The sequence below is a fragment of the Atta cephalotes genome (genome assembly GCF_000143395.1).
Source record: "Atta cephalotes unplaced genomic scaffold scaffold00015, whole genome shotgun sequence".
NCBI classification, from domain to species: domain Eukaryota; kingdom Metazoa; phylum Arthropoda; class Insecta; order Hymenoptera; family Formicidae; genus Atta; species Atta cephalotes.
In genome coordinates, this window is record NW_012130079.1 from 1581399 (window position 1) to 1599157 (window position 17759).

At 31.5% G+C, this 17759-nt stretch overlaps 2 protein-coding genes across 2 annotated transcripts; both read left to right on the forward strand.

Annotated features, from left to right (window-relative positions):
* Positions 1-687: 687 nt before the first annotated feature.
* LOC105617987 lies at positions 688-5970 on the forward strand. Its single transcript, XM_012199523.1, has 3 exons — positions 688-895; positions 1986-2118; positions 5799-5970. Exons 1-3 carry the CDS (start codon positions 688-690, stop codon positions 5968-5970), a joined length of 513 nt encoding a protein of 170 aa, XP_012054913.1.
* Positions 5971-11110: 5140 nt separating this feature from the next.
* On the forward strand, positions 11111-16437 carry LOC105617988. Its single transcript, XM_012199525.1, has 3 exons — positions 11111-11291; positions 11928-12129; positions 15768-16437. Exons 1-3 carry the CDS (start codon positions 11111-11113, stop codon positions 15889-15891), a joined length of 507 nt encoding a protein of 168 aa, XP_012054915.1. The 3' UTR covers positions 15892-16437.
* Positions 16438-17759: the final 1322 nt, after the last annotated feature.

Here is a 17759-nt window from a genome sequence, read left to right on the forward strand (position 1 = left end):
GAGAGAGAGAGAGTTGTGACCGGTTCACAGCCATCTGGTCGATCGCGGATCCGGAGACGGGTATTTGTTTGGATCTGCGTATAAGAAATTGTATACCTTCGAAAATTCAGGTTAAGGCAAACTTACCGCTCCTGGAGTCGCAAAGTGCGATCGATTGTATGTTTACGTAATAATACGTGATTGTTGAAAGTGGCAGAGTCATCGCCATGAATCGACGTTTACTGCATATACTGCATATTTATCATTAGATACATAATTTCATTGTGATGGATATCATGTTCTCTGATAATATATGCAATGAATAAGAAATTGGAATAATCAAATGGATTTCAATATAATCATGTCGCTTTCAATTTATACGTTATTTTACACACACACACACACACACACACACACACACACACACACGCGCGCGCGCGCGTGCGCGCGCGTACACACAACATACGCACAAACATGTAAACAACGTAGGAAAGAAAACGAAAGTAAATTTTTCTAACTATGCATTTACATATGCAAATTTATTCTTTAATTAATCAACTGTGCTCAATATTTGACACTTCTTTCAGATGTAATTCTCTACCACAGTGGATTCGTACATTATTACATCTTATGTCTGCCAGAGGATTGACAATAAATTAGGATTATCTCTAGTTTGCCGTAACGCTCGCCTTATTGAAAAAAATCGACATGGATGCCAGTACGATGCGGTTAGTAATATTTTTGGGCATGTTTCTGATTTTTGCCGGCGATTATAGCGCATTGATCGCTTCAATTTTCGGTAATATAACGGAGAGGAACATAACTGATGCTATGAAAGAACCCAAGGCTCAACTCAAAGGGCCTTCCCATGATAAGATACCAGTTGTTTCGAAAAAAGACATCGATAAAAATAACGGTAAGAGTAAGACTATCGTGTAAATGATACACGATGTAACATAATACTTTTTCACAAATGCGTTGCGAAACACAAAATTTAATAATATAATCTTTTTTTTCTACAATAAAACATATTTACTTTGGCAGCAACACAATGATATCCCATTTGAGCTGTAATTTTACCTTTGAGTAAGACATCCTTGCGTACAAACTGCTTAGCATTTTCCCTTTATAATTGCTATTGCATAAAAATACATGCGAGATCTACACGCATATATATGTCGTCATACCATTATTCATCGAGTTGCGCTTGTTAGTTTGCATGGAGTTAATTATTACCCTGCGAATTGACTAATTAGTCATGCACTCATCTGTTTTAATTATTTGACAACCATTTGATTTATCGAAATCCCTTCGATTCAAAATGTATGTGCGTCTCATTTGTCTTACAGCTTATCAAAATCTTGTTACAAGCATAACCAGTTCTCAATCGAGAAAATGGAAAGTAGTCTACGATAAAATGAGTTTCAATTCAATTATAGAGTGAATGCGTGTAGCATATTTTTAAATATTATTTATAGATTAAATGATATAATTAGCGAGCGTTATATACGATAATATTTAATTATAACAATTTAACTGTAACACATTTATGATATTTTATAATGATTTTCTATATTTATATTTTCTATATCACTTAATTATTCCTAAATATTTTCTAACAAATTAATATTATTTTTTATATCAGAAAAAATATAACAATAAACTATAATATACCTATAAAATAGAAAATAGAAAAATAGAATAGCTAACATTATTAATGTATTTGTATAATGTACTAATTAAGTTTCTAAAAATCTGGAACGTAACGAGAATACTTTTGTTTCTGAAAGTAAAAGTCCTTGGCACATCCCAGATCTTTAGAAATTTGACTCGTGTTCTTGGCTTTTAACTTGTCACTTATAGTGAGATTAAACAAAGCTGGTCATTTATTCGAATATGCGTTGTCATTCGGAATAATATTTGTGATCCATTAATCGTCCCATCACTCGGAATGATATTGCATGTGTCACGGCATAATTGACAATATGGTTCTGATTTTTGTGCAGTTGCTCTACGCCATGCAAAGATGATGACAATGATCAAAACTGCTTGCTTGCCGAAGCTAATATGCGAACTCACCAAGTCTGTTCACCAAGACCAACTAAGTGAAATGGAGCGATCTCTTTTAAATCTTATAAGGTATGCAACTACTACTTTTACATTTTAGTTCTATTTCTATTTGTATTACAGGAAGAGAAAGTGGCTTATTAGATTAAATAATAAATAATGAACTTGTCACTAAATCGCAAAGATTGATTTTTTTATTAAAGTTTGATTTTTATCAAAATTAATTAGGGAAGAATCTGATAGTGGTAATTGGTATGCTGCTCAATTTATTTGATACAACAAAGTGAGAATCTACTTTCATTGAGGCTTTTGCACCAATGTTCTTACTTTCACTCAACTTTCGATCGGCATTGCAACTAAACGATTCAGGGTCCGTCGACCCTGAAATGCAGGCGCTATCGTGAAGGATATGAAAAAATGTATTTCTCTCTGGTCACGCAAATAATGGCACGAGGAAAATTGCTAAGAACATAATTTTACGCGAATACGAATGGCGTTCGTACGTTTCTTATTCAAAAGCACAAACCGATGACTGTCCATCAATGATGAATGGATGTGTCGAGAAATTTTGCAATCTTCAGCGAAGCTAAAAGCTAATAATCACATGTGCATCACAATTATATACAGGATGTTTTGGAAAACGACGACGTAGACGACTGTAGGAAATGTCCAACGAGAAATACTTGCTCGCCTGGGAAAATTGGATACCGGGACAATGGCGCGCGGCACATTGTGCACACTGTGCGTATTTTGCAATTTTCATTTACGATCGGACGATGTACAATGCAGCTAGGTCTCACGTATATACGTATCCGCTGTGTTATGCGGATAATGCAAAGAATTATACCGCGAATTCGTGCTTTCACGTTCTGATTAAAAGCAACGTTACGTTAAAACTGACTCTGCTGGAAAATCGGGAAATGCGGCATCTATCTGCTTTTAAATCCCTATATTTGCATAGTGTGGAATGTATCATCGCAGTGGACCCGATGCACAGACATTTCCAACATTAATGTATTAATATACATTCAAGAGTGTTGATCCTCACCACGCGAACACGTATTCCTTAGAACATTGGTATATTGAAAACAGAGAAGGAGGCCAAATTAGCGTCTTCATAATCTAATCTTTAATTAACCTTAATATAACAAATCAGTTATTTTGAAAATCACAACGCGCGTTCTAAATATATAATTTTTGTAATTAATTACATTTCGTAAACAAATTTCGTAACGAAATAGTATGCAAAATATATTATTTAATATTTATTTAACCATTACAATTTAATTGATTTCAATTTGTCTTTAAGAATTATGATAACCTAATCGTGAATGTTATCGTAAATTAATGATCAAGTCGCATATTTTGAAAAATGGCCAACTGAAAGCTATCGCGCGAAAGTTAGCTGTCTCTTATGTAAGTTCATCCGAAAACGCGCACGTCTTGCCGCACCTCATCGTAACCTCGACGAATACTTTCCTTTTCATTATCCAATCTGTATACTTTCTCCGCGACACGGCATACATTTTGCATCTGCTATGCGGCCTTCTCCGGCTTGCTTCTGTAAACATTTCATCGGTAAATAATGTAAGCTGATAGAAAGCAATGAGTTACTTACAATTTCGATAATTAATTCATAGTTTCTGGTTAAAAAAAAACGTTCGATCATTTCATGCTCGTCATAAATTATATACAGAACTATTTTCATTTTCAAAATAAACGTAAATTTCTCGTATTATTCATGAATAAAGTTTTTATGTACATATTTTACTTAACATACTTTTTTACACAATATATAATAAGAAACGAGCAAATTAATAGTAATGGTTTCTTCCTACAAGATAGTACTTTTTATTTAACATCTTAGCTTTTCGTTTCTTATGTTAATAATTAGAAATTAGAACATTTACGCATTTTATTATCTCTTTTTTCTAACAATATTTGTTCTAAAATATATTATACTTAAAAATCTATTATAGAATGATAATTCGCTAATAATAAACGAGTAATTATCATAATATGATTAAATAACAAAAATTAAAGGAATGTTTATACAGATCGTTTATATATCGTAAATCGGATCTTAAAGATATTAAAACGAGCTCAAATAAAAGTCTCATATTTATTACGGCCGTTCATTTCCACGTGTTAAACGAAAACGACGTCGACGAACAGTAAAATGAATTGACGCAGAAAAGCGAGTTCCATTAGAAAGTATAATGAACCAAAACGACAGCATTGTCCCGACGTATAGTACATTTTTGTTTTCGTTTAAAAGCACAATATTTCTTTACACTACATTGCACACTCATTAAAAGTTACACGTGTATTTGTGATAAGATAAAAATTCCGTAGTTTCTATATTAAACTGAATAAATATTTATGCATAAGTATTTATAAAATAGAGGCCACATAGAAGGGACACGACTGTGGAAAATATTGTATTAAAACTTCCCGAAAAGTTTTCAAATATAACTTTAAATATAATTACAAGTCGTAGATAGAGTAAATATATGCGCGCGTTATCTTTCGCACGTCTTCATTGTCTTTTCTGTGTGAAAGTGGGCATCCCCGAGCGAAAGAAGATCGTCCTAGGAAGGATTCTTGCGCCGCAGTTAATGTCCCGGAAGGATCCAAGCTTTATATTTACTTTTATGCCTGCGTAAACGCCAGTCCATTCTGACGCATCCCGATTTTTATCGGCGCGGATCGCTCCGGGTTAAACCGATCAAGATGGAGAGGCTAAAAAGCCGTTTGCGTTTACTCGTTATATTCTGGCGTCCCTTCGAAGCTGGGAATCGTAAAGAGGGGAAGAGCTTTCTTTCTCTTTTCCAATGGAGGAAAACGTCTTCTGCGGGAGTCATGCGTGACGAAACTGCCGCGCTTTTGCTCTTCCGACAGATCGAACGATTTCTCGAAGAATTCAGCGCGGTATCCGTTCGCTTTTGACGAGATCCGGATGGTTTTTTTAAAGCAAAAATCGTTGGCAATCGACGTCGATTTTAGTTCTCACGGAAATCCGAGGGAATAGATTTGCAAAGCAACGTACGTGAGAATCTTCGCGAAAAAATCCGGAAGAAAGCGATTTGCCTTGCTGCTTTGTATTCCGGTAATAGTTTACTTCAATAATGCTTTCTACAAACGTTTCTAAATTATTCTTTCAGCTAAAGAAAGAATCAGAGAAATCGATATATTACAGACTTGTTTAAAGTAGAATATTATCACGAGAGATTTTCAACATAATTTTGTTCTAAAAGAGACAACGAAACTTAGTTTGTTCCCTTTCAACTTATCTGAAAATGCAAATGCGGGTATATTGAAGAGAAAGGATTCGATAATATATCCTCGTTTTTGCTGGATGCAACTGGACTTTGCATTAATATGTCTATTTATAGTCATGGTTGATGTCGATATCGAAAGTAAAAGGTGAATTACCTTGTGCTAATTTTTATGCAGCTAAACCAGTTTCACACGATCAACTATTTCGATATTCGATTCAGTTTTGTAGCACTTTGCCAGACGGAAAAATTTTATGACTGTCACGATATTTAAAACGTATTTTATTATACACATATCCACACTTATTATATTAAAAATATAAAAATAAATGAATCTTAAACTTTTGATTGATGTGCAAAAATCGATTTTACGATAAATGACCTGATTATTTATCATACCAATGCGAAAATAATTGCATCTCGCGACGCACGGGAAGCTGATTACGCTAATAAAAACTCTACTGTTACTTTCAGAGATACAAGTCTGAACACAATGGCGGAAGTACCATCGAGATATCACTTCGCGGCTCACATGGGTCAACTGATTTCTGGTATAGAAGGCCAAGGTTGTCATAACTTTTACCCGACATGTCCGTTGCCGGGTATTAGAGTTCTGAACATGATGAAGAAGATTCGTCTACGCTAAAACGTGATTACCATCACTGTTGAAATCGATGATTTAATTAACCTGTGATATTGTGAAAGGAGGAGACTGGGGCTAATAGACTCATTTTTCGGTTCGAATTTTTATAGACGAAATTAAGAGACTTATCGAAAAAATAAATTCTATACTTGTTACTACATACATTTGACTACCTAATAATGTTTTAATAATAAGGGGAAACTGATAACTAATATTTAAAAAATACATTTTTCTAGTGGATTCCATTTGATTCAACTAGCCCGGGATAATTCGACTAAGATTATTAAAATAAAGATTAATGTATTTTAAGCTACATCTTTGGCTACATATTAATAAAACTTTTATAAAGATATATTTCAATATATCTCTATTTCTCATATCGCTAACATTAATTTTTCGTAAACGATCTTTTTAAATTTTTAACAATTTGTGAACAAATGTCAATTTGAAGTAGGACAAATTTTTCGAAACTTCGTAATATTTTGTAATTGAAAAACTTTTGGCGTTCTCGAACAAATATATTAAAAAAAGAGAGTATATCGAAAAAAATTCTTTCTGTCTCATTATATCATATAAAATTATTTGAATAATTTAAAGGACATTACAATACGCAGCATATATTGGGTTGTCCGGAAAGTTCATGCCGACTAATCTATATAATTTAATAAATGTAATGAAAATTAAATTTAAATTTTCTGCGTTTCAATTTTTCTTCAACATCGGCACGAACTTTCCGGACAACCCAATACAAAGCGAAATCCATTTTTATTACAATATGAATGAAAAATTTTAATAATACAACATACAGATTATAGATTATAGATTATAAGTTATTTAATTTATTGCTTAATGATTAACGTTTTGCTTCCCTCTCCTGGCTGTATTGTATTATCTTTAAATATCAAAACTTCATAAACTCAATTACGTGTGCAGTGCACAGTACAAGGGTTACATGATAGAATGTAAAAAATGCAGGTCAGATATTCAAGGAATTTTTTAGCGATTACAACAGCCTATCGATGTCTTAATAAAGTGAATTAATAATTAATCTCATTTACCAGTCACCCGTTATTTTGAAAAATTGATAAAGTTTTTTGATCTCATCTCTTTGCTGTATTATGTACAACGAAAAAGGAGCTGGAAATTGCAGCAGGAAATCGCACGTGGCTTGGCATCGATGCAAGAAACGTCAATAAACTCCAACGACAATATCGTGCGATAATTTTTGCAAGGATTCCAAATGTGTCGCTGGCTGTTTCGGAGAGCGGAGAGGTCGGTTAGTGGCGCGGTTTCATCGGTATTACATCCCGTTTGTCCTCGCGTATCGCTCCAGCTCTAACTGCTAACCGAGACTCTTGGCACGATCTCGTTTACGATCGCACGGTTCGTTGGAAAATGTCCACTCAGGACGAGTTGGCATCGGGCTTAAGTCGATAAAGACGCCGACGATTATTCTAATAATTTTCGCGCGTTTCCCCGTTGGGTTCCGGATTATATCTGGGGATGGCAGCGCTTTTGTATTAAAATAGGAAAAAGAATAGGGTAGAACGGAGATCGGGAATACTGATAATTTGGCAAAGCATCACCATGGGACTTCCTACGGAAATGCACGATTTCGGGATCGTATGCAATGAACTTATGACAATGACTGGGAGAATATTTCGCAATAAAAAAACGAATGTTCTGTATGTTGTCTGCATTTTTGCTATTTCTCATTGAAATATGATAATATTCTGACGCAATAGCATAGAAATAAATAAAAGCTTGGAAGTGCAAGTATAAAATTAAAGAATATAAGATATACACATTATAAAAATAATATTTAAGAAATATAAAATAAAATTTAAAGTCATAAATTACATAGAGTGTAGGAATATTTTGTAACCATAAAATGAAATATTTGATGTTTTGAAATATTCGAAGTTACAATTTATTTATTTTTTTCGTTATTAAAATATATATAGAGTAAATAAAAAGTTATAAAATAAGTGATTACGATACGTCGCGTTATACAAGATTTTTAAAATATAAAATCTAAAAATGAATTCTACAAAGTTACAGTATACCAAGTGAAAGTAGTGACACGTATAAGCGAGACGTAAGTACCTACTTATTAACAAATAAATAAACTGTAACATTGAGTATAAATACATCAACAATATGAATGCATGTGTCATCTTTTAAATTTACAAATTAATTATTACAAATAATTACAGAGATTGACAGAATAATTTTCTAAAATTAATGGAAAGAACTGAATGTTAACATTAATTCAGATATTTTTCTATAATTTTAATAATCTATTGATTTAATTTTGATTTATAATTTTAATAATCTATTGATATGAATTTACGAGCTAAAATTTTTATTTTAAACCAACCGGTCCAACCGAGATTTTGAAATTTCGCAGAATATTGTCATTTTTTTCTCTCAGTAATTAACATTATTATCACGAAAACTTGAGTATCGTTTATATATTGCATCGCCAGAAACATGATTTATCATTGTGCAAATTATATTCTATTGTACAATATAATATTAATATTCCTGAGTGCGAACAAAAACGAAGTAGGGGAGACCAGGATCAGTTGACTATAAGGTTAAGTAGAATAATCGAAGTTATTAAACAAAACGCGAGACATACGTAAATGTATCTGAGCACGCAGCAGCGACTGCTGCTAAGTCTGCTGTAATCATCTTGCGAACACATCTATGATAGAAGTTATACCACAATTTTAAAAAATCGTATACCTAGTAAATATTTTTATTCTTAAAGTTTTTATTTTACAACCGTATATGTCTGAGATATTTGATTTCTACTTAGATAGTAAGTGTAGTTTTACTCAGATAGCAAGCTACGTCATTTTGACATTATCAGGATACTTAATAAAGTTCCAATAGATTTTTTTTTATGTGTCTTTGTTATCGTATATTGTTAATATTAAAAAAAAATGAACGAATGGGGATAGTAGACTAACCACAGCATCATGGAACTGTATGATTCATTTAATGATGACTCATATAGTACTTACTCAAAATTTTATTCCTTTGAAGAGATTTTCCTCAGTGGTAAATATTATAAGTTTAATTAATTTCCCTCATGTCCAATCGAAAACTAGATTAGTCATTCGACATGTTTTTGCACAAAATGAACAAATTTCACAAAAAAAATTTTTGTTTTGCTCTCTCGAAGTTTAACTTAAATATATTTAACTTAAATATGTGATATCAATTTGCCAGAAAATATCTACTCTCTAAATCTGAATACTTTCTAAATCAGTGGATAGTTACTAATTACCCAGTGGCACACTTGGCACTGGATAATCAATGAAGTTCAATTACCTAGTGGCATACTTGGCATTGGATAATCAATGAAGTTCAACTAACAAAGAAAAAAATGTTTGAGTCATTATATAACTAAAATACTAATTTAAACTCTCAAGATCTTTTGATTTTTTTCTTTTATAATTCTTCACTGCGTTTTACATTATTCTTCAAAAAATTAAGTTATATTCATCAGCAATTTATATTCTGAGGATGGCTTAATCTCGTAGTTAAAATACATATTATACGAATTTTTGTAATATGAATTTTTATAATGGGAAGATTTTATTTTAAATATTTGTAAAATAATTGTTTCTTTTTTTCTTTAATATATGTAACTTTTTAATTAGATATATTTATTTGACTTTTATTGCCCTGTCGATACATTAACTTTTTGTTTTATTACAAGAATCTTTTACTTTATTATATAAAATACTGATATTTGCACGTTAATTTCAATCTTCCAATATCATTCATTGAATTTATGTACTAAAACAAGATTAATTAAATCACATAATAAATATTAGTTAGATTAGGGATCTCACATTTCATTCACTGATTAGTGCATACTTGGCACTAATATCAATGATTATCCACTGATTTAGATTTAAAGAATAAGTACATAGCTCAATTTAGATAGAACGCAATGTTTAATCCTGCTAGGAAGAACCAAGTTACAAAAGTTATGTCTGCGGAATTTGTTCTCAATGATATGATGCGAAGAAATCCTCGATGTTACAACATGTGCCAAATGTTATAACATGTAACTAGCTAGGATCGAAGGCTTCGGGTAACGGGAAGGGGCAATCACTTTCTCTTCGTTGGCATGAGCAACGGTCTCATGCTCTGAGGAACATTCAGCAACAAGTTTTTACTAAAGCAGCAAGCAGCCGCCAGTTTGTAGGCTGTGAGTTTTTGACCAAAGTCACATGCGTTGAAGTGCGTGTTTCAGATGATACATGTTTGTATAATTGAACGGAAAAACATATCGATGCGGTAGAAGTGCAGTATACGCAATCTATTATGAATTGCATAATCATGGTGCTTTGAAATAACAGCAATCGATCTATTCATGAAGGTGCGATTGAATGATTTGAACTATGTGAAGTGCGTGACTAAAATTTCATAAATAGTAGAAAATGTAGAATTTTATTAAAGAAAAAAGTGAAGGGTTCGATTAATTGAAATATTTTCATAATGAATAATGTAATTTATGTATAAGATGCATTTTTCTTGCATTATTATTATAGTTTATAATTATGCACTCAGAGAAAAGATTGTTTCGATTCAAAGAAATGTTTCTATACGGTTAAAAAAAAATTTCTTTGATTTGTGAAAAAATTTTTTAAATTTATTTTTTAAAAGCAAATAAAATTTATTTAATTAAAAAAATTATGTTCAAATATAATTGACATTCAAATCATAATTTTTTCATAATCAAAAGAAAATCAAATCAAAGAAATTTTTTTACAAATTAAAGAAATTTTTTCATTTAACCGAAATTTCTTTAAATCGAAGCAACCTTGTCTCTGTGTAACAATCATAGAAAAAAATAAATTTAAAAAATGAATTAAGAAGATATTTGTAAAATATAAATTATATAATGATAAAATGGAAAGATTAAATGGAAAGATTGTTTCTTTACATACACACTAACATAAAGTATTCTCTTTTGTATGAAATATAGAAAGTTGCACGACGGAAAGAAGAAGTATTACTCACGCACAATAGCGGAAGTTAATCTCAACGTCCGTTTCAGTCGAGTCGGTTTCACAACACTTTTTATAATAACTAACGAATGTCTTAGCTCTACTACATAATGCAATTGCGGACATTCTTGCGCTTTGGTTGCTACTTCCTGGTATTGATACTTGTCACAGTGGCCGGTCAAAACGAACCACACTTCGAAATTCCGGTGCAGTTGATCGGTTTTCCGGTAATTATAGCAAGTGTAAGAATCATCAACTTCCTCAAGAAGCTCGCTTATGCTTTAAGTCCAGGTAATCCATACAGAAAATATATATTTTATAATAATGTAATTCTTATATTTACATATTATATTCATATATCACGTATTATATGACCGTATTTTTTTATTATAATGATCGACGAGAGTGTGAATAGATTATTATTGAAATGGCAAAAGAGGAAATATAAAGATTAGTAAAAGAATATTGCCAATATTAATGGCCGAGCATGAAAGCACCGAGCATGAAAGCAAGAATATTATATGTCATAGGTTATTTGCCTTTTCCGCGGTTAACTCATCAGATACGTGACTCAAATCAACGAACAGCGAAAACGAAAGTGTTCCACTTGTTACAACTTCTCTCTCCGATCACGAAGCCATGTAATGACTTAATAATTGATCGAAATTGCTTACCGTTAAATGAATACGTACGCCAAGAATTAGAACAAAAAAAGGCTATTACAATGAAATTTGAAATGTTTTATAATTATCAAACGAATTAAAAACAACAAATTAAGATCATTGTATTTAGAAAAATTATGTTACTTATTATATGCGCAAAAAATTTTTAACTTCATAGATGAACAGTTATTAAATTTCAATAAACTAAATTAAGTTTCTATATTATTTTGTAAATCTTTTAAAAATATTCTTTTTGAATTCTTAGATACTTATATCAGTCGAGTAAAACGAGCACATCCTTTGATATACGATGAAAAGATCTTAGACATTGACCAATTCGAAAAGAAGCTAGTAGCTGAGCTCGGAAATAATGTTTGCATCTACGAGAAAATTTGTGTCAAGTATGCGGAACGATCTCTTCAAAGAAAAAATTGGGAACGCGTTCTTAATTGGAATGAAATATTCAGGTATAAACTGCAATATTGTAATCGCTATTTAATTTAGTTGATAATTTTAATAAATATGTAATATATTGAAAATATTCGAGTAATATCAAAAAGAAATTATAATACTAAAAAAATTGAGGATGTATACGTTCGACTTCAGGACGAGAGAGTACATTATCGTTATATATGCTCTTTCATGATTGCATTACGCAATCATGATTCTGAAGTTCATGGTTGAAAGAATCTAATCTTGAAATCAGGTTTCATGGCTGAACATTTTACCTTACTTAGGAAATACATCAAACAAATCGGTAGAGATTTTTTTTAATAAATCCATTAAAACAATGTAATAAAATACCATCGTACCACGTCTTGTGCAATGTTATAGGAGAAATCGGGGTCAGTTGTCACAGGTGTTTTATTAATGATTTTTAAAAAAAGTAGATGTCTGATTTTGAAATATTGGCAGTACAAATTAGTTCGGTCCGTTTTTTTGTGTTCAAAAATGCATTTATTTCAAAACAAAATGAATGAACAGAATCAATTAAAGTATTGTTCATCGCTGCTTATTACTTTTTCCTATCTCTCAGGCAATTTTCGAATTCCATCTCGAAAAAATGATTCGTCTTTGAAGGCGATCCAATTTTGGAGCCAATTTTCGATTTCTGCGAAAGAAGTGAACCGGTGGCAAATCGTGCTGCATCCTTCGGAACAACCAGTAATCAGAAGGAGCAATGTCCGAAGAATATGGCGGGTGCGGTAAAACATCCCATTTGAGCGTTTCCAAATATTTTTTTATGACTTTAGCGACATGAGGCCGAGCGTTGTCATGAAGAAGAATAACTTTGTCTTCGAATTTTTTTGGCTGTTCAGAGCGAGGCTTGTCTTCAACGCTGAAATTTCCATCCTTGAAACGTCGAAACCATTTCCTACATGATTTATCAGTTGGAGCAGTGTCACCATAAATTTCGACAAGCATTCGATGGGCTTCAGCCGCACTTTTCTTCCAATTAAAGCAAAAAATCAAAATCTAACCTCCCGCAAATGCTGCTTGGTTAACACAAAATTCGACATTTCAAACACAGTAAAAAAGATTTTTGTATGAAACTCAAAGCGATATAAACTGAATATTATTAGCAGATATTTAACCTCTCTGAAACCGCCAAAATCAGCTGTCACTATGAACCATTCATAACAGCTGGAATCATCTTTAAGGAAACGGACCGAACTAATTTGTACTTCCAATATTATATATACGTTATAATATGTCTAAATTCTTTATTTAAAGGTATTTAAAAAATTATTATTATTATTCGTGAATTTATCATATCATAAAAATAAGTTATTTAATTATGAAGCTATACGAAAATGTGACAATTAACTCAGTGTTTTGGATTGATTGTCACACGTTCTAGAGTTGGTAGTAGCACATTTGTTATGGACAACACATATAAAAAATACAATTTTTATTTTAATATCAGTTCTATATTTTGAGAAATAATAATAATTATGGTATTAATACAAATAAAATAGTTATTTTAATTATAAAATACATAATTTGTTTTTGTACCGTAGTTTCCATATGAAAAATGAAAAATATACATACGTACATATATGAAATATAATAAATTTGTAAGTATATTCTCTAAAAATGTGTTCTCTAAAAATATTAAAATTTATTGTCATTTAACGTCGTCAATCTATTTCACATAGCCATTTTTAATAAAAGAGATTGTATTTACAAACTTTGTCACAGGATAATGATTAATTAATTGTAGTATACAAAGATTTTCTAAGACATATCATTTTCTATGAATACAGGGATACCGTGATTAATAATGTCAACTTGTCAGACAACAAAATAGATGATAAGAAAAATTTACTCACCAACTTCATTTTCTTAAAAATTATTATAAATAATATATACAATGCTTGTGTGCAAATCATTTACAACAAATTAATATTATATCAACAATCAAGAAAAGAAATTTTTCTGTTCTGTTTGAGTTATAAACATTTTAACAATCAATCCTAGTCACAACAATCAGCTCTAGTCTCCTTTATAACATTTCGTATGATAAATATATAATGTAATAGATATTTATTCACTTTTGCAAGACTATGGCATTATTAATAACAAATATAAAAATGAAGGCAAAAAATTAGTTTTCTATTATAAAAAAATGATTTTTTTTAATATATGCGAAATCAATCTCTCAATAAATTTGGATTTCTTTTTAAGAAAAATTCTGAAGAAATTATTTAATGTAAAATTAAACATATTTTATAAATAATTAAAAGTTAAAGTAAAATTTCTAAATTGTTAACAAGTTAATGCAAATTGTTTAATCATTTTATATTTTAGTAAGATATTAAAGTATTCCATAACTAAATGTATTCCATATAAATGTATTCCATATTAAATGTATTCCATAACTAATCTTATCATATTTCATTTGTCAAATTATCGAAAGAAAAAAAATGTTTTCTAATTAGAAAAAAAATTAAATTTCCATCTATGAAGACACATGATACATAACGCTTAATCGATCAATAAGCGGTCGAGACGTGTCGTAATGCGTCGTAAAATCATAGTGAGGACGATAATGTCAAGATACGATCTACAAATTCTGAAAAGGAGTGCACCCAGAGGTGCTCTCCGTTAATGGCGACAGAAAGTTTTTTCTCCTTTCTGTCCTCGTTTCTCATGCCGTGGGAGATATAATAGAAATCCCTGCTACCGTCTACGCGCAACCATTCTCCGCCTTCACGGAGCTTACACTAAATTCAGTTGTAAGTAACGCTAGGAGCAGATAGCCTTTAATGGTGCTTCCACAGGCGCTCTAATGCATTCTGATAGCTGCTTCTCTTTCTTCATCGTCACTCTTCATTGTCAACTTTTCTTCTGATCATTCTCGTGCCTCACCTGTGTATCCAAGCAGGCTGTGTTTTATGACTGCCTTAGTATCTACCGGATCTGTAGGTTTGAGGATCTGTCGACTTATCTCGGACCTCCTAATGCCCCGCGACTCGAGATAGCGAGCACGTGTCGCCATGCCTGTCGACGAACGATGCATCTTTTTAAGACGCATTTCGTACTTTGGGTTTCCTTCTCGTCACCTGTGGCAACCTGCGGGTACCTCACGTAGATAGAAATATTCAAGATGTGGGAGACTGAGAGATCCGCAGGAGTAGAAGGAGAGTAGATAAATTGGAGAATGGCGGCAACTACCGTCTAGACGGACTTAACCGACCATGTATGAGGGACAAAGATTGTTCCGGACGCCTTCTCCGACTAGTCTTGGGGAAAGCGATCAGCGATAGAAGGATTGTAAGAGAAGTGGCGTCATTAGAAATTAGGAATCCATTTAGAAAAGATAGTGATGTCGCGTAGACAAAAATAATGACGACTAAGCGATAAAACATCGCCTGTTTTATAGGCGATGTGACGCAGCAACAAACATATATATATATGTATATATACATAGTGGTAGAAATATTATATTTCTTATCGTATTCTTATCGTATTTCTATTTTTTCCTCTTTCTATTTTTTTTCTCTTCCCTTCCTGCTTTTATTCGAATCTCTCTTCTAATATTAATGCAGTAGCCAGTATAGAAGTAATATTATCAGTAATTTGAGTCATTATGATCTTGCAGGGAGTACAAGTCATCGTCCAACTCGATGAAAGAGAATTACTTGCTGAGCGTCTTTATGGGCGACATTATTGGCAATCCGAAGCTATGTTACTTATTGGCAAAGAGAGGCAGAGCCTGCGAGTAATTTATTCGATAAGAAGCGAAGTATTAGCATCTTTTAGTTAAATCTTGATGCCATAAACTTTAAATATTCGCGAAAGTAAACTATAATCTGTTTTTTTTCTTTTTTGTATAATGTGGATGCATGGATTTATATAATCGTAATTGTTTACATTGATTGTGTGAAAGATATAGTTCCTTTTTATTATTAAATTATTATTTCTAATATTATTAGTCAATTGATCTTTTAAAATAAATCGTAAATTGTTTTTAACAGAGAAAAAGTGCAAATTAAATACATAAAAAATCGTCATGAGAAATATATGATTATGTAATATAGCAAATGTATAATTATTTTAATATTTTATTTGCATAATTATAAATTCTCTCAAACATATCTTTCGCTTCACTTTATGTAATTTCGTATTTCTTTCTTTTGTGTTTCTTCAATTTGCTGTATGTCCATGCCATAACAGTTCCCATCAATGAATAGCGTCATGTAATACATCATTGCACGCAAAATTTACTGTTATTATGTGAAAATAAATTGTTTGATATTTAAGAAACCATACATGAATCCTCTTATTTTCAAAGAATTGTTACGAAAATTCGTGTTCTTTGGCAGTATGTCCACTGATGTACACACACACACACACACACAGATTCGAAATGCACATATGGAGTGAGAGTTGCTTACAGTGACGAGTTACTACCCACGTCTTTCCGACCGAACAGTTAACCGGAGAATCGATTTTGAAGAAAGTTTTAGTTGGTTCGAAACCTAGAAAGGCGACGATCGTTTGCATTAAGAAAAGAAAAAATAGTTAAATTCGATTATGTTATACATCTAAAAAATTGAAATAAATAAAAATTCGTGACATAATTAGACATAAATAAGTTTCTTATTAAAGTGCTTCGTACTGTTTGCAAAGAAAATTAATATTACGGTGATTTTATATAATAGAATGTTAGAGTGAAAGTGTTTTAATGTTGGATATATTATATTTAACAGTGCATTAAAAATCCGTAAAGTTATTAAATTTTACCGAGTCGGTCTTCTACCGAGCAAGACATTTGTATTTATTAAAAATAAAGATAGACTTTACTATATTTCAAAATGATAAGTAAATTTATCTTCGTTTGGTGCCTCTTGTATTTATATTCCGAAGCTCACGCCGAACATTTCTCACAATATTTTCAAGAATCATCTGATAATACTCAATGCATTTTTGATGTTCCTCGAAAGATTTACAATGTAACAGATTTATTACGGTTAGTATAATACAATATTCTCTATTTGTAGAGTATATCGAAAAAAATATTTAAATGAAAATTGTATCAAAATGATAATAAAAAATTATCTAATTATTGTTTATGTTCAATTAATCATACAGATGCATGGATGAACTCGCTATCGATCTTTTCGCTCAAAATAGAGATCAATCGTTAATTGTAGGACGAACAAGTCAAACGGATTCGTCAGATTACGAAGATAATTCTTATGGATTTCCTTATGGAAATATAATCTCAAATTTACTTAATATTGCTCAAGTTCCATCGGTAGGTTCAACTTGTATGTTTTTAATATATTTCAATAATATAAAATTTATTTCTCTTTATTAATATATTAAAAATATTTTAGTATATTAATATTTTTTAAAATATTTTATAGGAATATAACAATGTCCCATTAGATTCTAATATTGGAAATTATCAATTAAATACGCTGATCAATCCTCTCAATCAATTTGGTAGTCTTGGAGTAAATATCTTTAATGCTATGTCATCAATCTCTCGCTACGATGATCTAAAATGCGTGCCGAGAATACTCTGTGAAGTGGCGAGTGGAAACCCACCGGGAGAATATAAGCAAGCGGAGAACAATGAGCAATA